Source organism: Curcuma longa, chromosome 6 (genome assembly GCF_044706935.1).
Source record: "Curcuma longa cultivar G26 ecotype Majalengka, Jawa Barat chromosome 6, ITB_CL_G26_1.1, whole genome shotgun sequence".
In the NCBI taxonomy this organism is placed as follows: domain Eukaryota; kingdom Viridiplantae; phylum Streptophyta; class Magnoliopsida; order Zingiberales; family Zingiberaceae; genus Curcuma; species Curcuma longa.
The window spans coordinates 7,160,237-7,181,873 of NC_133866.1; the positions used below are offsets into that span (position 1 = coordinate 7,160,237).

A 21,637-nucleotide genomic window follows, 5' to 3' on the forward strand; every position below is an offset into this window, starting at 1 on the left:
TATTGTATTGATGAAAAAAATAATAAATTAAATTAATTAAAAAATAAAACTAAATAAAATTAAAAATATATGAGAGCTATTTTTAAATAAAATTAATTAAAAAATAAAACTAAATAAAAATTTAAAAAAATAAAAAATAAATAAATAAAAAGAAGAGGATAGAAATGTTATTAGGATGGAGAGAGAGAGGAAGTGAGAGAGGGGTGCGATGTGAGAGGTGGAAAAAGCAGCTCTCTAATAATATCTAGGACACAAAAGTCCAAAATCCGTACAAACGTCGACGATTAATATTGGAATAATTAATCAGATTAAATATCGCTGGAAAAGGAAAATCGCGGCTTTATCGGAGAAAATATCTGCTTGAGCGCGTACTGTTGCTTTATCGGAGAAAATATCTGTTTGAGCGCGTACTGTTGAGTCAACGGAGGCGTCGGCACGACAAAAGCATGTGGAGTGCTGAAGATATCTGCGGGCTTTGATGGTAGCTGATGTTGATCTTCTTCTTATCCTTTCCATCTCCCCTTCAATTATTCCGTTCCCAATCTCTCAAAACCTTCTCAAGCAAGAAACAGAAGAGATAAGGGATCGCCATGGCCTCTCCACTTTCTCAGCTCGAAGCAAGGTTCTCTCTCTTTTCTCTTTCATTTCTTAATTCTCTAATCACCGCACCAGTCTTGCTCGATCGATGTGGATGCTACAACGAAAAATGAACTTGTTTGGTCCTTAAGTCCTTCTTTATCTAGGTCTTCCATTTGTCGGCAATTTTATTATGGCTAATAGGCAAGTACAAAGATGCAAATTTCTCTTTGAATTCCGATTTTGGTGGAATAATGATTTTGAAACTCTCTCTCTCTCTCTGTCTCTCTCTTTTTGGTCTGATGGTTTTACTGATTCTTTGAAATTCGTGGTCTTTATTTCCAAATGAAGCATTTTGATGGGTCTACATTCACCCTAATAGCTTTTTTTTTTTTTTTTTACGATGCTGGATGGAAGGAAGACCGTCTGGAATACGTTTAATACCTAAGCATTCTCCAGTTAGAACAATTACTTTCCTGTGTTGCTTGGAAGTTATTATTTTTGAAATTCCTTCTTTTGCGTCCTACTACACGTATGTGATTATCCCTTGCAATTGCGTGTCAATATGCTGTTTGGTAGTACAGTTGCTACTGTTTGTGCACCTGTCAGAAGTTCATATTGCGTTATCCAATTCGGTTGGATACATGCACAAGTTTAAGTTTGTAATAACCGAATAAAATATACCGCAGAGGTACATATACTTTAGGTTTTGATGCACTGATATTCCAAATTTCCCACTTCCTTTCAGCCTATTGATCTTATCTGAAAACTGTTGTCCATCCACAAGTATGTGTGTCTTGCATTGAACATTGAGTTATTCTCTTTCTTAGCACCTTTAAAAGTGTTTATGCACTAATCTAATTATGATGATCTCTTGCATTATATATATTATGTAGGTATTTTTTTCTATAGGAATCTACCAATGCAAGATGTGAATATCCCCATGTTCTTATTTGTGCATTTCAGTGAACAATTAGTTTCATTTACAATTAGTTTGCACTTTTTGTATTAGTTGAAGATGTGTACAACATTTACTTCTGGATCTATTTATGAATTATGTGATTGATTTTGGATTTGATTGTTTTCCTGTTAAGGTATCTTAATGCGTGCCAGAACCAGAAGGTTATACCAAATTCTTCGATGGTGTTGAGTTTATTAGAGGTATTTTCTTTGTGAAAGTGGACATATTTTCTTTGCATCATTTGGTGAAATGCTTTTAAAAAATCACTGGTCATAATAATCACAATTGACACATTTCTGTCCTATACCTGATAATAGCATTTACATTTGTTCAGTGGAATAGTTATGTATAAATTGGAAGGTATTGTATTTTTTTTTTTTCTGAACTTTTGTCATTATTTGGTGCCAATAGATTAATACAGACAGTTATTTTTGTCATTTGATTTCAAGAGAAAGAAAACTTAGCTAAAAGCTTAAAACGATTAACAGATGTGCTGGACACAGGTTATGCATATGCCATGAGGAGTTATGAAGCTGAAATTCCCACTGTGCTATGGCATATATGACAGATTACCTGCTATTTGCCATTGAAAATTTTCAATACTAATCGTTTCTTACTCACAAGTCCATGTAAATGAGTGATTGTCTGCACAATCCTGCATTAACTTTGTACTGATAGTACACTGGTCGGGTTTGGTTCAGCGATGTTGCCAAGCCTGACAGTGCACACTAGTTGAAAAGAATGTTACTCGATAAATATTACTTACTACTTGGACACGTTATTTTTGTCCTGAGCATATATTCTCATAATGAATTATTATTGAAATTTAGATTATGAACACATCTAGCTGAGACTGTTAAAATATGGCTCATTTCCCTTGGAGAAGGGCAAGAAAATCTGGAAAAAGAACTTAATGGAACAAATTCTAATTCTACTACTATACTTTGTTCTACAAGTCATTTTGTTGGGTATGACACGGATGTGTCAATGCCAATTGTTCCCATCGATTATCTGAAAGAGGAAAACTCTAGGGACTGGTTCAAATGTGAACATATGTGAACCTTGAGAGCAAAGAAAGTTTTCCATTTTAAATATCTAGGTGAACTCATATGTTTGTACTGTTTTGAAGTAGTGAAATGGTTATTCATATCCTGACTAAAGAAATATCAATGTGCTCAGATGTTGTAATGTTCTCTTTTGGGCTTTCAGCACTTACACTTGTGTATTCCAAGTTCCATCTTATATTGATTAAGGGTCTCTCTTTGGTCTCATTTATAAATTTTACTTGTTTTCATGGGTTTTAGACATAATACTTCATCTGTTTAACTTAATTCTTGTAATCTCACTGTGGACTTCCTTTGAGTGAGTAGATGCAGGGATATCAATCTTGTTCTTACTACTCAAATGAACTTTATGTGGCGTTCAGTACAACAAGTATGCATCAAAATGATACCCTTTCTGATTTTGAAAATTAGATAGTAAAAGACTCATGCTATCGTTCACAAGCTCATGACCATTTTCTTGTGTGACTATGATTGATTATGATTAAGTCCAAACCTGGTTTATCTGACAGTCCACATTTTTCTAATATTATGGCACTTGTCTGATAATGTCTATTTTCCCTTAGGTTTCATTAAAGGTTTGGCTGAATTTTTGTTACTTTACTCTCAGGCAAAATACAAAAAAGCACGCTTTGGTAAATGCATTTTGGAAATCGGTATCGACCACTTGGCATCTCTGGATATTCCCCCACTTATAGATACATTATCAGGAAGTTTATCTGACATTGATGTGGTTAATATAAGACAAAAATCATCTAATGCTTCATTGGATGGGGAAAATCTTCTACTTTTATTCCAGGCTGTCAACCAAAAGCTTCGAATCGTTGATCTCATCAATTCTTCATCATGGAAAGATGTTCTCCGGTATGTTGCATTGAATTTTATACAATCTTTTTGGTATTACATGTCCTAAGATTTTAAAATAACAATAAAATATGTTGGAGTCATTTACCCCTTCTATTGAAATTCTGATCAGTTGAACTTTAAGTATCATTAGTAATTGTAACCACTGTCACCCTCTGCAACAACATTACACGATTTGAATAAGCATCAATTTATGTTTCATGTTGATTCTTCATAATGCGATGTTGATATGAGGCTGTTCCTGAAGTTTGTATTTCTTTTTCTTTGTATTTGTTATTTTCCCATAAGTATCATGTTTGTCTTCTCATTCTAACATGTTATAGTGAAATACTACTATCAATTGCTTGAAATGGTACTCATTCAACATCCTCTGTGGATTTGGTTCCACCAAATGCATGAGGTCTCAGAGTCAACAGTTGGTTTGTGTTGAATTATATTTGTCACACACTTGAAAGACATATTGACTATTGCTAAAGTACTTTTGATAATATTAAAACTCAAGGGCGACAAACATTGCAGATTAAATATCAAATTGAACATTATGTGACAAGTTGTCTATTGCGAAGGGATGAATGGCAGTAATTTAGTGACTTAGTAAACATGTTTAAATTGCATAAGAGCGATTAGCTAGTGTTATGTAACAATGAGTGTTGCTTGATGGTATTTCTTCAACTTAGTTCATGCTAATTGAAACATTAATTGTTATTAATCACATATGATATTTTTTTTTGGTGTTGCTAGCGATATTTGCCAAAGAGGTATGGCATGCCAGATTTTGAACCTTCGGTTCTCACCTATTAGGAAGCTCAACATGACAGGGAAGTTCATGGAGTTGCAAACACTTAATTTAGATTCCAGTGTTCATTTGACCAGCTTCCATATCAACTGTTTTAGTTGTATGCCAAAGCTAATGAGGCTATCAATGTGTGAAACAAGAGTTGCCAACCTTTGGGTGACTACTTCTGCACTGTCAAAACTTCATTCCTTGTCAGAACTCCGCTTCCAGAATTGTTCATGCTGTTATGATACTGGACCATGCCCGACTTTTGGCGGTGTATTTGGAATGGTAAATGATAATAAGCACTCTGATAAGCAGCAAACATCTTCCTACTTTGGAGCACAATGTATTAGTATGGAAAACAATTTAAAACAGACTATTGTACAATCTGTAGATAATGCTCTCAACAGCGTTTTTTCTAAGAATTGCTTGTTATCAAGTAATGAATTACTTGAAAGAACTACTGAGGAATTATCAGATGAAAGTGATCCAGAATTTTCTGATACCTTTACTGAGTTCTGTAGGCAAAACAATCCAGACTCTGTACTTAGCCCATCTAAACATTCTGCACCATCTTCTACACATTCTTCGGTATCAAGTACTGTCCCATTTTTAGTGGATACAATGCATGTTAGGTAGAAGATTGGATAATAGTAACTCTTTTACTGGCTATGCAACCCGTGGAGAAACTTGTTATAAGAATGATTCCTCCATGAGTGAAGTGACTGATAGTGTGAATTTTGGGAAAACTACAGGGAGCTCACTGGAAAATCATATTTCCTCGCATCCTTCACCAATTTGTTTTGAGAGACACTACAGAGAATATATTGTCACGTCATTGCCACATTTAAAAGTCTTAGATAATATACCTATTGGATTTGTGGAGAGAGATCAAGCTAAAATAATTTTTAAGAGATATTTTGAATGTGCACCTTATAACAGACAGAGAAAAGATAGCATTGTCAGTATTCTACAGAGGCGTGAGGCCAACAGAGCTATTTTCTCTCATACATTTTCAAAGGTCAAGCAGCCATTTTGCGGAGAAAGCAATCACTCCTTTCTCAGGTCACTTTCTGCTGCTAAAGCAGGCTCATCTACACAAACTTTACATTCAATTTCCAGGATTTCTAGTGGTCCAAATGAAGAATCAAAGAGTTTTCGTCCAAGACAATTTGAATATCATCCTACAGACCCAAGGCTTATGGCCTTTGGAACATTAGATGGGGAGCTTATTGTTATCAATCATGAAAGTGAAAAACTTGTTGGTTATCTCCCATCAGTCGGAACACTAAATAGTATTTTAGCTCTGTGCTGGCTTAAGAAGCATCCAACCATGGTAAGCATTATCAGTGGAGAAATTCTTCCTCTTAAATTCTTTACATGCAATGAGTTTCTACCTTTACTTCTTTGCCTAATAGTATGTGCTTGCTTCTAAGTTGTCCATAACATTGACAAATCCTCTTTTTGACTTAATGCTATTATCACCAGATTCTTGCTGGCTCAGATAATGGTTCCTTGCAATTAAATGATGTTTGTAAAATGGCATCAAAGGTTACTGATCAATATCACAGTCAGAATGCTTCTGTACATACGTTTCATGAATTTCAACAGTTAACATCAGTCCACATAAATTCAACTGACGACTACTTTCTTGCAAGTGGATACTCGAACCATGTAGCTCTCTATGATTTGGGCAGCGGAAGACGTCTGCAAATATTTAAAGACCTTCATAAGGAACATATTAATGTGGTCAAATTTGCTCATCATTCACCAAGCTTATTTGCTACTGCATCCTTTGATAAAGAGATTAAAATGTGGGACTTAAGGCTAGGCACTTCACAGCCTTGTTATACAGCATCTAGCTCTAGAGGAAATGTGATGCTGTGCTTTTCTCCCGATGATTATTATTTACTCACATCTGCTGTGGACAATGAGGTAAAATCCACCACAGATTTAGTTATATTATGCTTGCGACCATATATTTATGGCATCTTTAAAAAATTCCAGGTTAGGCAATTACTGGCTGTTGACGGAAGACTCCATACTTCATTTGACATTCCTTTTACTGGAAACTCACAAAATTACACTCGATCTTACTATATAAATGGGCGAGATTACATCATCTCAGGAAGTTGCGAAGAACATGTAGTGCGAATATGCTGTGCTCGAACTGGAAGGAGGCTGCGGGATGTTTATCTTGAGGTGTTTTGCGACATTTCATGTTTCTAGCTAATTATGTTTTTTCTAAAAAATTACAAAAAATATGTTTTTCTTTTAAGATTCATGTCTGGACTTTCAATTATTATCTATTACCGCTGGATCTAGTTCTTACATATGTTATGTTTTGGTAAGAAATTTATGTCTCAAAACATCAAAACAAATTTATGGTTAGATTTTGATGACTCAAGATATTGCCATTGTTATGTTGTATTTACTCTGTTATATATATCAACGAAGTTCTTAGCTCATTTGACCATCCTGGATGATATCTTAAACTTAAGAACTTGGTCTTTCTGCTTTCCTCTTACTATAAAGTTCCATGATATATTGCTATTGGCACAAAACTTTTAGATAGGGAACAAATCTGGAGCATGGAATCCATTATGCAAAAATTACTTCAACCCTCTTGCTTTCTGAGTTTTCACTTGCTATAGAATTCAATGACACACTGCTAACACTGGCATTGGGACATTTTAGAGAGGAGGAGAAAAACTGGAGTGTGGAATCCACTAAGGAAAATGGAGTTGTAAATGAACCCTCTCGCTTAGCTTCTGTTTGAGCACTGTAATAACATAATACATCAGAAGAATCTCAATTAGATGGTCTGATACTTTTTGATCAAAGTTTTTAGAAAGGCATTAAACTAGATTACAAGTTGCTCATCTTTGTATAGAAAATGTGAAAACGTTTTGTCACTTAATATCCATTTGATCTCAACTGTAGATCCTTTTTTTTTCTTGAGTGAAAGGGAAAGCCGAGTGGCCTACCCTATATTAAAGGCAAACTGCACTTATACAGTGTGACAATTTGAATTAAAAACTCAGTAAATCTAATCTCTCAAAATGTTAGGCATTTCCATGCCAGATAAAGAGCACATCTTCTCGTCGATGCTAGCCATTTCCAACTTGGTTTGATCTCACCTGCAATCTCATATACCTTTACCTGTTTTTTTCACCAATCCTTAAAGTGCCTCTCAAGTAATTTTGATCCAACCTTAGAAAGGAGGGCATGGCTTGTCTTGAATAAAATTTGATGCAGTAGCTTCTGTTTAATTGTGCATCACATAGCGGTTACGACATGCTGGAAAGCTTAGGATTTTAAAATTGCTGTCCTACGATACTGCTTATGTTCATTTGTGCTTGCTGTCCAATTGTATCTGCTTGCCTTTTTCAGGGCCGTGGTTCAAGAAATTCAATGTACGTTCAGTCTTTGAGGGGTGATCCATTTAGGGTGAGAACTTAGGCTTCACATAAAATTTCATCTCAGTTTTAAGTTGGTATATGGTCTATAAATTATGATTCATCATCTTCCTATTTAATGCAGGACTTCCACATGAGTATCTTAGCTGCATATTGGCGTCCTTCGAAATCTGAGATTATAAAGGTACTGTTACTTTACCTATAGTTTTCACTTAAGCTGTCCTCATGGAGATGCTCTATCTAATACCGACAACCGTACCTTTCTTTTGTAGGTAAACCTGTTGCAATCTGAAGAAAGCACATCCGTTTAAAGTTCAATTGCTTTGTCTGGAATTGGGTTCGACTACTTAGTTGATGTGAGCTTCCTTGCTTCAAGAAGTTAGATTTGTCAAGCAAAACGAAAGTGATTGTAAAAACAGTAGTGGCAGAAACCAGAATCCAGCCCTTTATTTCGAAGCCTTATTCGATGCCCAATGATTGCATGGATAGCAGCTGTTGCTTGAATGTGTCTTGAATGCATCCTAATCAATTGACACATCTATTTATAATTAGTAAGCAATGTATTTGTGACGATATGTTGTCTTGAATATTGTTTGTATAGCTTGTATATATATATATATATGTTGTTTAAGTGGACAATGTTAGAATTTTTCTCTAGTCGTGAGTTAATGTATTTTGGTTTTAAATTAAATTACTTGATGTCATTGTCACAAGTCTTTTCTATATATATTGATTGATTGATTCTGAGAAGAAATTCTTTTTCCCTTTGAATTTATCTTCTCAACTAAAATACATTAACATACTTCGGAGTTCGGATCCTTGCATATGTATTACATAAACCCTCAGTATACCATTCAGTTCTACCAAAGAACAAATTCACAAAACGCATCAAAGTCGAAGTACTCCTCCAGCTTCACATCGCTGATACTGAACGTTTGGGAGTAGGAACACAAGGTTTCATGGAAGGAGTCGTCGCTGAAATTTGAGTCACTGGCCATGGAAGCTGTGTACGTGTCAGGAGTGCCCAACGCAGAGTTGTCCAGCACACTGTGATCCTCATAGAAGAACTGATTTGTTGGATGAGACTCCACAACACTGTTGTGAGAAGAAGAATAGCTGAATGCTGGATGGAATGTGCAGTCTCCACAGTGATCAGCCATGGACAAGGCTGGAAGGAGATTACCAGAGGTGGACTGGACCATGAATCCATGGCCTGGAGTTGCAGGTGCTGCTGTGTTGCATGTATGCTCTCCTTTTCGAGTGACCAAGAACAAGGGTGGGTCACTCCAACATTGTTGTTGTACTTGTTTTGTAGCTCCGCAGCCTTTGTCCGATCTGTAGGTGCACCTGTAGTAGCTCCTGTTATCAAAAACAAACAAATAACTTTACTACGAGCATGAGATTTAATTATATATATATATATATAGTTCATTAATATAACATATAAGATGCAGAAGTTTTTTCTGAAGGGTGAATGCCAGCCTGCCTTCACCAGATCATGATGCAAAACTAATTAATTATCAAAAGAATTTAAAATGTTTCTTTAGTTAATGGAGAAGATGGATGATGCCATTTGACTCTGCAAAGTTTCTGATCATCTGAATCAATTCAAGATCCAAACCTTGGGAATGCGTTGCCTCTGATCTTCTTCTCCCCGTATTTTCTCCACAGATAACCATCGTAGTATGGTGCAGTCGTAATGTTTTTGTTCGTCTGGCTGCCAATATTTCTGTAAAGAAGATGATGAGATATGCTGAATTCTTGTCGAGGAGAAAGGGCAATACTTATTTCTATGTCTTGATTGATAATTATGAACTAATTTATGCAGAAAAATCAGTGGCATATATGCAAAAAATACCTTTTTTGTTCATCTTTTTGGCTGATGAAGGCGATGTTCATTCTGCTGGAGTTGCTGGAGAATCTCTTAATTAAGAACTGGCGCAGGGATGAGAAGATCTCAAGTGACTGAAAGTGGTTATCCTTTTTTCTTCAAATGCTAGCTTCGGCTATACTCTTAATTTGTTCTTGGCTTGCCCCTTGATCGATCGCTGATTATATATTGAAGAGGGATGTAGTTGAGTAATGAAATTGGGAAGTTGCCGGGAAGGACAATTAATTGCATGTGTGGGAAAACCCTGCAACTAATAAATATTATATTAATTTGAATAAAGACAAAGGCTCATATAATCTGAATTTTTTAAGAAAAAGGTCTAATATTATGTATATTTGTTTTTGATTTACTAGTTGTAGTGATTGATTTAAGTATTGAGATCTCTATTTAAATTTGGAGTTAGCCAAATTGATAAAAAAGAATGTGAATTGGGTGTGCTTTGAGCTCAAATTGAGACTCATTCGGTTGACTCGGTGGATTGAAAATTGAACCAATTTGTCTAGTTTAGTTGCTTGGGGGTTTAAGAAGGTTATCTTTAAAACTCTCCTTTGTGTTCACTAGGCTCTTCTCTCTTGACTCGGACTCCTCTTATGTCTTTCCCTCTCGTGTGAATGTCATATGCCATCTTCTCTTTTGCTGTCCATTTTGTAGTCACCATCTTTCTCCTAGCTTGCGTCGATTGTTTGTGTGCAATTTGATGGCACCATTGCTATACTAGTCCATTGCCTACCCTTTGTTGTTTGGTGGTCTAATAATCGTGTCATGATTGCTCTATGTTTTGCTACAACAACGACAATTGGACCTTTCCTCTCTTGTTCGGGCAATATCAGCATCCCTCATCTTCTTTGTCGAATAGTAGCTCCTTCAATGTTCTCCCTTCACTCGTCCATTGACATCGAGTTTTGCCAAATGTGACATCGTTAAATCTAAGTTTCTTTTCCCCCATCATTCCATCAAGTCAGCTTGATGGTAAAAAAAGAGCTTGCTTACCAAGGTTTTGGCCAACAATCAATTTAGTATGCTTTTGTTTTCTTGCATGGTCAGATCGACCCTTTGGATCGAGCAACATATAGGATTCAATGAAAATGGTTCAAGAGAGGGGTTTAGAAGAAGGGGGATTTTGGATATCTCACTTGAGAAAAGTGCATTTTTTTTACACAAAAAAAAAAGTTTTAGATATTATGCAAGCGTGTTAGGTGAAGGGAAGCCTTTATACAATGATAAAATTATTGTTATTATCGTGGGACCTTTTGATTACGAGTTTGGATCACATAAACAACTTCTTATAAGACAAGATAAAGTTGCATAAATTAATAGACTCAACGTGGGAAGATTCATGTACCAGGCTATAGTTAGTTGTCCTAACATAACAATTACAGAATATCTAATAACAACAAAAAAAAAAAAAGAAGGAAGAATCATGGATGTTGGAAGTTTCCCGGCGTCCGAAAATGTTGGAAACATGCATCTCCTTAGATCCTCGTGACTCATTGACCAGTCAACCCACCGCGTGTTTATGGAATTGGAATCAATTTCATGTTTGACCATGGAATCGAATTAAAAGATGCATAGGCCATCGATCGATCGATCCCCACCCACATGATTGTATATTCTTCATGCATGTTTTGGGCTCTATAATTGAAAGTAAATCTAAAATCAATGGTCAAAGTTTTAGCACTTCACACGCGTTGACCCATGAGAAAGTACTCTTTATCTCTATTTTATATTACTTTTGTAGTTTCTTCTGTCATCACATGATATGCCATACTGTGTCGTATCATGACACTTATAAATAATAAATTAAGTATTCTTATAAATATCTGATCAAGAATTTATAAGAATTTATTTTAATGATCGATCGATAAAAGAAAAACTTTTATAAGATTGTAAAAATTAAATACATGAATTAAAAAAACTTTGAGAAAATTACGTACAGAGCTATACAAATATTGTCACTTCCAGCGACATAATCTACTACATTGAGACTATTGCAAAATGATCAAAATTATGAATATATATAGGGTTTCTTTGTATTAATATGCAGGGGAGTAGGTATTTAAGAAAATTGAATTAGGCATAGATACTAGGTATTCAATTATAGTACTTGTTATAGTGTACTCATGTTTGTTATAGGTATTAAATTATGTTTGTTCATATTTTTATTATGTTTATTATTTTTTCTAATTTTAAAATTTAGTTTCACCAACATCAAAAAAGGAAAAGATTGTTATTTTTTTTCTAATTTTAAAATTTAGTTTAACCAACATAAAAAAGGACAGATTGTTAGTACCACAATGAAATTTTGATAAGTGATCAAATAAGTCTAAAATTAGATTTTGTGGTATTTGACACGTGTGTCTAAGTGTGCAGAGACTTAGGAGATCACACGTAATATCTAGATGGAGAACTTTGGCAGAAGATGCAAGCAAGTGAGAAGGATGGCACGGAAAAGGAGCCGATAGGCTTAGTGCATTCTGGTATGAGGAGCCGAGGACGAGTACTCCGGCAGAACGAGAAGGACACATGGGAACGAACCAGAAGGGCTCGGTGCATTCGAGGGACGAGAACCTAGGAGAAAAACTACACAAGGAGACCAAGGCAGAATGGAGAACGGAGGAGGAAAATAGTCAACACAAAGTTGACCATTCCAGGTGCTCCGATCTAATCCAAGCGCCCCGGCATTCCAAGCGCTCGGATCCAATCTGAGCGCCCCAGAGTCTAGGTGCTCGGATACCTAATCCACGTCAGTGCGAGCCATTGCCAAAGTGGATGAGGATGGAGTCCACGTCTCCGGAGTCCAGGCACCCGAAGAGGTTCTAGGCGCTCGAATCGCGAGGAGTCATCTAGACCCATTAGCGGACCGTTAACAGATCGGATTGGGATCAACAAATTCAGGCACCTGAAAGGCTTCCAGGCGTCCAAAAGTGTCATGTCAGTACAACGGTCATACTGAGGTGAAGGCTATAAATAGACTGAAATTTGATGTAGAAAAAACATACTCGAATTATCTATTTTATTCAGTTCATTTAAAATCTAAACTCAAATGTTGTACGAGCTTTCTCCACCTTTGGATCAATTCCGACGAAGAGATTTTGATTGAAGCTTTCATAGTCTTGGACTAACAACCCGAGGGTTGTAATTAACCAAGTATATTATGCGTACCTCATAGTTTTTTATGTTATATTTACATTTTCATTAATGCATCCTTGCTGAAATATTAGCAAGAGAAAGAGGTCACTTTTACTTGCAGGTTAATATTCACTCCTCCCATCTAGCGATCCACGAAAAACTTCCACTGTACCAACAATCTTAACTATCCCTCTGATATGCTTCGTTAAGCATTCAAAGGTGATTTTTTTTTGATGAAAATGAGAAAGGGAAGTTAATAAAAGAAGAAATGGAATAGAGGGGAGGTTTAGATTTAAAGTTGAAACTATAATCTCATAACTTAAATTTTAGAATTTTCAAAGGTTTAGGAACTTCAAATTATTATTCGTGCAATGATTGAAGTTGGAGCATGCCCTAATGGGGAGGTCCTTCTTGAAGGCATGACTTCGACATGAAAAGGGAGAATGAATGAATTCAAGAAGGATAATGGATGTATGCTCAAGGTTAAGCATTGAAGACAATGAAAGGTAGAAAAACTTCGTTGTAATGATTCAAAGTTTGAAATAGAAGAGAATGAATTTTGAGAGGATGTGTTTTTAATGTGTGCCAAAGATGGGAATGAAGGGTTTAAGTTAGGAAACCTTTACTGGCATAAGAAGTATGTTGGTGGGTAAATGAGTTAGTCTAACTTAAACATATTGTCAAACATCAAAAAAGGAGAGATTGGTAGTGCAATCGACCCCTAGTCAATGTTGACCAGGTTGACCAAGCTTAAGTTGACTCAAGTTAGAGTTTCGATGTTTGATTAATATGTTAGTTGGTTGAACGAGATGTCAAGTAGGTTAAAATTGACTGGATACTTGAGTAGATATGAAAAGTTCATGTGGGTCATTATTGATCCGACATTGGTGATCGAAAGTCCAATAGGGAGTTGACATGAGACGAAAAATCCAAGTAGGTCACGATTGACCGAATACTTGATGATCAGAAGTCCAATAAAAAGTTGACACGAAAAGTGAACTCCAGATGGATCATGAAGGATTGGAACTTGACATATGAATGAAATCCTAGTTGGTCAAGGGTGACCAAATGTTAGACAATGATGACGTCTTGACAAGTCAAGATTGACTTGACATTGGGTAACGAAAAGTCCTGGGAGGTCAAGGTCAATCGAATACTAAGCAATGATGAAGTTTCGATAAGTTAAGATTGATCGAATGTTGAGCAACGAAAACTTCTAGTAGATCGAGGTTAACTGGATACTAGGCAATGGAGAAATCTTGATAGGTCAATGTTGATCGGATGTTGAATAACGAAAAGTCTCGACAGGTCAAGGGTGACTAGATGTTGAGTGAAGGAAGTCTTAGTAGATTGAGGTTAATTGGATACTAGGTAAGATGAGCTTTTATCTTTAGGATGACTGAAAATAGGGAAACAATCAACTGATACAGGTGTATCAATCGACTGATTCTCTAAAAATAGAAGGATGGATTCTATTCTAGGTTAGGATTTACAAAATTTGAGTATCAATCATGACTGATATTGGATATCTTCGACTGATGTCGATTGCGAAACAAGGTAAATCGATTCTATTGATGACATTAGTCGATTGATGATGAATATCAATCGATTGATGTCGATTAGGAACCAAATAGAAACATATTGATTTGACTGATCGATTCAACTAATGACATCAGTCAATTGTTGATGGATATCAATAGACTAATGTCGATAAGGAACCGAATAAAAATACATTGATTCGTCTGTGAGATTTAACTGAATAGGCAATAGTCGATTGATATTGAGTATAGTAGATTGACAATAAGATTGATGGAGCCGTTAAGCTGATAGGTCATAAAAACGTTCGAATTTATAGTGGATCAATAGACCGATATGTAAGATTAGTCAACTAATTGACGAAAATCAACCTTGATCTAAAAGTTATAAAAGAAGGCTTTTGAGGAGATTTTTGACATCGATTCTTGGAGGTTTTGAAGCAAAATGTTGGTGTATTTCAGATCAACAAAAGGTAAATTTCAAGCAATAAGGAAATGTTGATTTATGTAAAGTAATTTACTTTCATTGTATTTATTTTTATCTTTTGTACTTACTTATGTTGTGTGTAACCACATATTTGTAAGACACTTTTTCATCTCCAGAAGGTATTTGAGAAAGAGAAGGATAATTGGATAGTTGTTAGGATTACGCCTTGGATGTAGTCACCTTGGGAGGCAATGAACCAAGTAAAATCAATCTTGTTTGTGTTGTGTTATCAATTTATTCAAGTTTTCGTTGCACAATTAACTAAACGCAATCGAAGCTATTCACCCCCTCTAACTCGCACCAATCTTAATAATTTCTTGAATCTCAACATGCATGAGCCTTCATATCTTCCATTAAAATGCATACCTTGTGCATAAAACATTATTTTAGAAGATCTTAATTATTGTTTGCAAAATTTTAAGCAGACATAAAATTATATTATAATTAATCATAGATGGAGTTGAATGGGAATTTATTCATTGGTACTGAGATTAATTAATCCTAATTATACTATCACACCTTCCCCTTAATTTAATTATCTTGAATTTTTTTAGGTTGCACAATTATCAATTAAGTGGCAGTGACCATTATTAAATCTTGCAACATGTGGTCTCTGTACTTTTTGCAGGACCATCTATCATGTATTAATGTACATGATTATTAATGATCCACTAAATATTTTAAATCTATGGTTTATAATTAATTACAGCCACCAGCATTGAATGAAGTCCTTAATTATTTGTTTAATATGTATCATAAAAAAATAACAACATTTCTTAGGCACATGCGAAAGAGAGAGTGAGCAGAACCAATACAATGGCTAATGGCTAATTTAATATGAAAAGAAGTCGGCAAGTATAGAGCTCAAACACTACTACTTCCGATCCCTTTTAATTAAATATTATCTTATCTATCCAAGGGAGTCGATTTATTAGAGTGTTGGAAAATTCTTAGCACTATTAAATTTTACTCACATGAATTGCAGTATTAATTACATTTCACCAAACAAGTCACTGAGTTACTAGAATGAGATTGTGATCAAGTATATCATTTAATTTGCCCCTTGTTATTGGGCACAAATCACAAAAATCCCTTTTCATTTCATTGGAGTAGAAAAAAAAACATCCTCTTTCATTTATTATGAAAAAAATATCTCATCATATTATTATACATTTTACTTTTCAAAATTATTTTTATTTTTATGATATTATAGCAACTATATAATTATAACAATTATAATTTCATAACTGCTATAATATTGATATTTCAATTATAATATTTTAACCGTTACAGTGCATAACTATTACAATATGGATATTTTAGATCAATATTATATTATACCAATTAACATTTCAATTCTTATCAATATTAATAATAACACTATGATATAGCAATTAGATAACTATATATCATAATTGTTGGTGCATTTGACCTCAAGTTAAAGTTGACCAATTTGACCAAGTTGAATTGATTCGAATTTGAATTTTGATGTTTGATCAATACATTAGTTAGATGTCAAGTAGATTAACGTTGATTGGATACTTTGTTAGTGCAGAAACATACTAGATAATCGAACTTGTATTTTTTATCATAGCAAAGGGTTCAAGTTAAAGATTGTGTTGTGTGCTAACAAGCTAATCTAAATATTATCTCAAGTTAACATTGGTTAACATTATTATCATTAATCAACTTTAGTAGTTATAAATTATAATTGATATTTTATTTCTGATCAATATCTATTAATATTATGTTGTAAAAGTTATGATTCTATAATTGCTATAACTAGACAATTATAATAGGTATAAAATCATAACTACTATAATTAGGTAGTAGTTATTAGATTATAATTATTTAATAGTTTAGATCTCATTGCGGTTACAATAGAGTAAAAAAAATAAAGATAATTTTAAAAAATAAAATATAAATTAAGCGATAAGAGAAGATATTCTTTTGATAATCAAGGGGAGAGGAGATTGTATTCTTTTACAATTCCAATAAACGAATTCTCTTTAAAGATGAGATGACGAACGCAAAGGTGATGCAAGTAGCATTAAAACTAGTGACGACAAGATCATGACGTACGAACAGTAGCAATCAGAATCCAACTTCCAACTACATCTGCCTTCTCATTAATTGCGGAAGATGTTTCACGTTCGGTGATAAGACTTTTGACGTTTACGTACAGGCGAACTCGTAATATAATCTCCATTATGTCCCACTGACGCTTGTGTACAGATATATATTATTCAAACAGATCAGAATGACTGGCATGCACATGCACATGTATTATCTTGTATTTTTATTAATTATATACGTTAATAAAAAACAAAGAAGACTAAATTCACTCCTTAATTTTTATATATATCTTGATTCCAGTTCTGCTTCGATGAAGCAACGGTTTGTTGCCGTGACTTGTAAATTGTTGACTTTATAGGCATCTCGATGGATCGTCTTCTGTCTTTGCACCTACTGTATATTGACTAGCTAGTAATTTATTGATCATTTGGGAGCATTATTGTACCAGTAATGTCTTTTAGTAGCGTGGAGACTCAAGTGGTCAATTTGATATGATTTTAAATTGATTATCAATATATATATTAATTATTGATTATCTTTGCCCGATCAATCGATCACTACAAGAATAATCTATATTAGCGATGGAATTATCGACGGAAGTTTAATTCCATCGTTATATTTTATATAAGCGACGGAATTAAATCTTTCCGTCACTAAAATAGCGACGAAATAAAAATCTCCGTCGGAATAAAGGGTGGTGAAAGGTGTGAAGTGCGAGCGACTTAAGGTTGATCGAACACTTGAAGATAAAGAAAAATCTTATTAAGGTTGATCAGATGTTAAACAACAAAAAGTTCGGATAGTTAAAACTTGATTGGATGTTAGATAACGGAAAGTCTTGATAGGTCAAGATTGACTAGATATTAGACAATGGAAAGTCCTGACAGATCAAGGTTGATCGAATGTTGAGCAAAAATTTTTTTGATAAGTTGAGGTCAATAGGATACTAGGCAAGATGAGAATTCAACTTTAATAAGACTGAAACAGGTGTATCAGTTGATTGATAGCTAGGGTATATCGGTCAACTGATAGACCCTAAATCTTGAAATTAGAATTTAAGGGGGTTTTCAACATGGTGAACAATGAATCAATCTACTATGAATAGTAACTATGCTACAATAATTGTGAACAATAATTATACTACATTGTGAATAATAACAATGCTATAACACAGTTAATTGATAAGTTTGATCAATTGACTATTGATATTAATGTAGCAAATAGAAAGTTAAGAAATTGATTGAACAACTCGACTGATGTTACTATTTGAGCAAATTAAAAATTTAAAACTCAATTAAGGACTCGACTGATTGCTCATTAGTTGATTAATGAGTTTGATTAGTTGACTAATGATAATATAACAACGAATAAAAGATTTCTGTGTCAGTTGCAACATTTAACTGTTTGAGCATCAATCGACTGATGAACAATAATAATTGACTGATGATGGTTAAACTGAGTTGGTTGAAGTTGTTGAGCTGGTAAGTTAGAGTAACATTTGAATCTATAGTGGATCACTTGATTGATGAGAGAAGATAGTCGATTAATTGATGAAAATCAATCCGACAATAACTTTTTATAAAAGAGGATTTCGAGAAAAATTGAAGGGGTTGGATCTTGAGGTTTTTGAAAGAAAAGTGTTGTTACATCCCAAATCTTTAGGAGGTAATTGCAAAACTATTTAAAGCAAAACAAAGATCATTGTATACATTGTAACTTATATTGCATTTTAATTTTTCTTTAGATTTTTGTATTGCTTGTATTTGTTGAAAAAAATATATATATAGGTTATAAGAAATTTCTGAACCTCAAAAATATATCCCAGAAGGAAAAATTTTAATAGTAGTAAAGCGTTAGGACTAGATCTTAAATATTTATTATTCAAGTATTCTAGCACTTGAATAATAAAATTTGAGCTTTCTCATTCATTTTTTATACGTTTAATAAACTTTAAACACTATATTGTTAATTACTTCAAAATAGGATGCATTTTTTATATGTGAATTGTACACAAGTACGATACTATTGTATGTTACATGGTGCCCATTAATTTCTAATCAGAACATTTAATACTAGATTTGTATCATCCAATGTTAGATTAGTACGATCATAGGAACCCCAAGTCAAATTAAAGAGAGGTTTTTTGTTAAATAATTATATAGGGGAAAGGGAGGTGATATAAGATCTTGAAAGGCATGCATTTGAAGTGACCGCTAGGTCACAAAAAAAACAGTATTCTTGTTAAATATATATATATCGATCTTAATATTTTTACAGAATTATATATATACTTCTCAGGCATTTTGCATATACACTACCTAAACACCATCATGATTCACGCGTATTAATATTTATATTTATAAACAATCAAACACTGAAGTTGACAATAATACATGTTTTGTTTAATTTAGTGAAATTAAACAGGAGCCCTAGCCCTAGCCCTTCCAGATGCAGCTCTGCATCTATAAAATCTGAGAGACTGGTGTGAGGGCCAAAGCCATCTATCTCATGGAGAACACTGCTCTGATCATGAGCTCCGTGATCCGCGAGGTTGAGCACGCGGCTACTCTCACGAGGAAGCTCCAGTCGTACGTCGAGATGGGCGACTACAGCGACTGGTTGAAGGGATCAGTGAGGATTCTTTCGGAAGAGGTGATGGAAAACTGCAAATCTACCCTCTCCAAGTTGAAGCCTGATCAAGGGAGCACGATGAGCAAGCGAGGCGTCCGCTACGCAACTGATCGACAGCCTAGATATCTAAGAACAGAAGTCACGAACGCACCTTATTACGACGCCCATCGATGGAGAAAATACGGCGAGAAGTCAATCAAAGGATCCGTCTTCAAAAAGTCGTCTTACGATCTATCTAATTAATTCCCTTTTCTGAATTTAATTTCTCATGCATATATGTTTGATTATACTGCAGGAACTACTACAGATGCACCTACAGTTTGGATCGGGGGTGCCAAGCAAAGAAGCAGGTGCAACAGCAGGACGCATCTCTATTTCTTGTGGTTAATGAGGGAGAACACACTTGCAATTATTCCACTTCAGGGACGACGACTAATGAGGTGGTGCAGGAGAAGAACTACCTGAGCTCTGCTAGACAGGCCTTTAATTTCCAAGCCAAAAGTGAACCTGAAAACGAGCCATGCCTGATCCCCTTCGGTGAAATGGAGAGTTCTGTCTGTGAGAACGCCATTAATGGAGGTCAAAGGTGTGAAAGCCTACAGGCTTCGTCGTTGGCCATGCTCGAGCTTGGAGATCCCACAATCTTTGACTCATTTTCTGAATCGATCGCCCTCCATTTTGATAATGACGATATATATTGTCCTGGATAGAGACATGTCAGCAACCTCTAGATGAATAAGGAGAATAATTAATTGTTAAAATAACTCTTAAGTCACAATGTTGGATCCTAGTGAAATAATTGAGGAAATACACATGAGTGTCAAAGATAAGAAAGGAAAGAAAATATTTTCTTTTGTTCTTAATTAATAGAAGAATAGAATTGCACAACTCATTTAAAGAGCTTAATAAAAGTACACAAAAAAGTATAAACAAAATGATTTATACCAAAACATTGAAAATTTAAGCTGAAATAATATTTTGTTGATTCAATACACACCATTTTATTCATACAATTAATGGATAGTGATGTGACAAAAATACGTCACATCATATGATATTGCTGAAGATGCTTTCTTCTTAATTATCATAATGTAGCCGATTTCGTTGGCCGAGTATTGTTCGTAGAGGATTTTTCTGTCCAAGGTAAACACGTAGTTAGAGGGGGTGATTCTTATCCCAATAAGATCCCTCTAATGCTTAAGTGAGAAGTTGAAAGCAGAAAATAATAGAATGGAAGAGATGATTATATGAGAGTGAGCATACAGATCTGTCTTCTAATTTTTAGTTCTTTTGTAGTTTTTTTGTATAACGATGTTATTTATGATACTTAGATTCTCCTATTGCAACAATTGTCATTCCTTATTACTTTTCCATTTCGCAAGGACCTCGATCTCCTCTCACGGTAATGCTCCATTTATACTCTTCATTATTAACTATTGTTAATTATTGCTCCGGTCATTCTTCCAAAGCTTCACTCCTTTTCCTATGCAAAAAAGATCATGAGCATATGGTGACGACGTAGCCATTGCAGAAGACTTCAAGCTAATTTCGTCAACTGCAATTTTCCGATTTCAGATTATTATATGGTGAGTCATTCGACTTCAAGCTAATTTCTCAAGCCTAGGTCTACTTCTCGAGCACCTTATGACTTTGAAATCCGAAGCCCAAGCACTATAAGGCTTCGAAACTTGATTCCCGAGCACCTCTAACTCTGAACTTGATGTCGAGTACTATAGACTCTGAAACTTAATTCTTGAGCACCTTTTGACTTGGAATATGATGCCCGAGGACGTAAGACATAATTTCTGAGCACCCTCTAACTCCGAACTCATGTCCAAGCACTTTACGATCCGCCTCCGCCTCCCGAGCACTATATGCCGATAACTCTGCTTCCACACACTAGCTTACAAAACCCAAATACTAGGCTCTATCTCCTTCTAGAGTATTACGAGCTTAATTATTAAATTACCTAAATCTAATATAGTGATGCAATTGAACTATAATTTTCCTAAACAAAAAAGTCACCCAACTATTTCATCCCTAGTATTTCAAAGAAGTATAGAATTCATTATTCCAAGATGTTTGTATGAAAGAGTACGCAAATTATGATCTAGTTATCTCAATTGTATTACTACTAAATTTTGTTTAGACGAAGTTAGGGTTTTATTATTTTTTTCTTTGGCCATTTTCTTTTGCATTTGAATGATGTTATTACCATTAAGATCACTA

The 21,637-nt window shown here is 34.7% G+C and overlaps 3 protein-coding genes across 3 annotated transcripts; 2 read left to right on the top strand and 1 right to left on the bottom strand.

Moving 5' to 3' along the window:
* Positions 1 to 486: 486 nt before the first annotated feature.
* On the top strand, positions 487 to 8,350 carry LOC141830438 (protein DWD HYPERSENSITIVE TO UV-B 1-like). The gene is given in 10 exon segments (XM_074717873.1): positions 487 to 622; positions 1,671 to 1,737; positions 3,209 to 3,462; positions 4,204 to 4,867; positions 4,869 to 5,576; positions 5,729 to 6,175; positions 6,248 to 6,442; positions 7,634 to 7,690; positions 7,784 to 7,843; positions 7,932 to 8,350. Coding segments are annotated over 10 exon segments (2,523 nt in total). The 5' UTR covers positions 487 to 590; the 3' UTR covers positions 7,971 to 8,350.
* Positions 8,351 to 8,457: 107 nt separating this feature from the next.
* LOC141830439 (putative WRKY transcription factor 64) lies at positions 8,458 to 9,660 on the bottom strand. Its single transcript, XM_074717874.1, has 3 exons — positions 9,518 to 9,660; positions 9,281 to 9,388; positions 8,458 to 9,018 (listed from the first exon to the last, which is right to left on the bottom strand). Exons 1-3 carry the CDS (start codon positions 9,556 to 9,558, stop codon positions 8,520 to 8,522), a joined length of 648 nt encoding a protein of 215 aa, XP_074573975.1. The 5' UTR covers positions 9,559 to 9,660; the 3' UTR covers positions 8,458 to 8,519.
* A 9,625-nt stretch (positions 9,661 to 19,285) lies between these two features.
* Positions 19,286 to 20,145, top strand: LOC141830288 (uncharacterized). Its single transcript, XM_074717743.1, has 2 exons — positions 19,286 to 19,626; positions 19,704 to 20,145. The coding sequence occupies exons 1-2, from the start codon at positions 19,286 to 19,288 to the stop codon at positions 20,116 to 20,118; spliced, it is 756 nt and encodes a 251-aa protein (XP_074573844.1). The 3' UTR covers positions 20,119 to 20,145.
* Positions 20,146 to 21,637: the final 1,492 nt, after the last annotated feature.

Bases quoted from the DNA above. Each gene is read 5' to 3' on its own strand.
- LOC141830288 (XM_074717743.1), top strand. From the start codon at position 19,286: ATGGAGAACACTGCTCTGATCATGAGCTCCGTGATCCGCGAGGTTGAG. The intron at 19,627-19,703 runs GTCGTCTTACGA...ATTATACTGCAG, and splicing joins AAAGGATCCGTCTTCAAAAA to GAACTACTACAGATGCACCT.
- LOC141830439 (XM_074717874.1), bottom strand. From the start codon at position 9,558: ATGAACATCGCCTTCATCAGCCAAAAAGATGAACAAAAAAG. The intron at 9,389-9,517 runs GTATTTTTTGCA...TCTTCTTTACAG, and splicing joins CAAAAAGATGAACAAAAAAG to AAATATTGGCAGCCAGACGA. The intron at 9,019-9,280 runs GTTTGGATCTTG...TTTTGATAACAG, and splicing joins AGAGGCAACGCATTCCCAAG to GAGCTACTACAGGTGCACCT.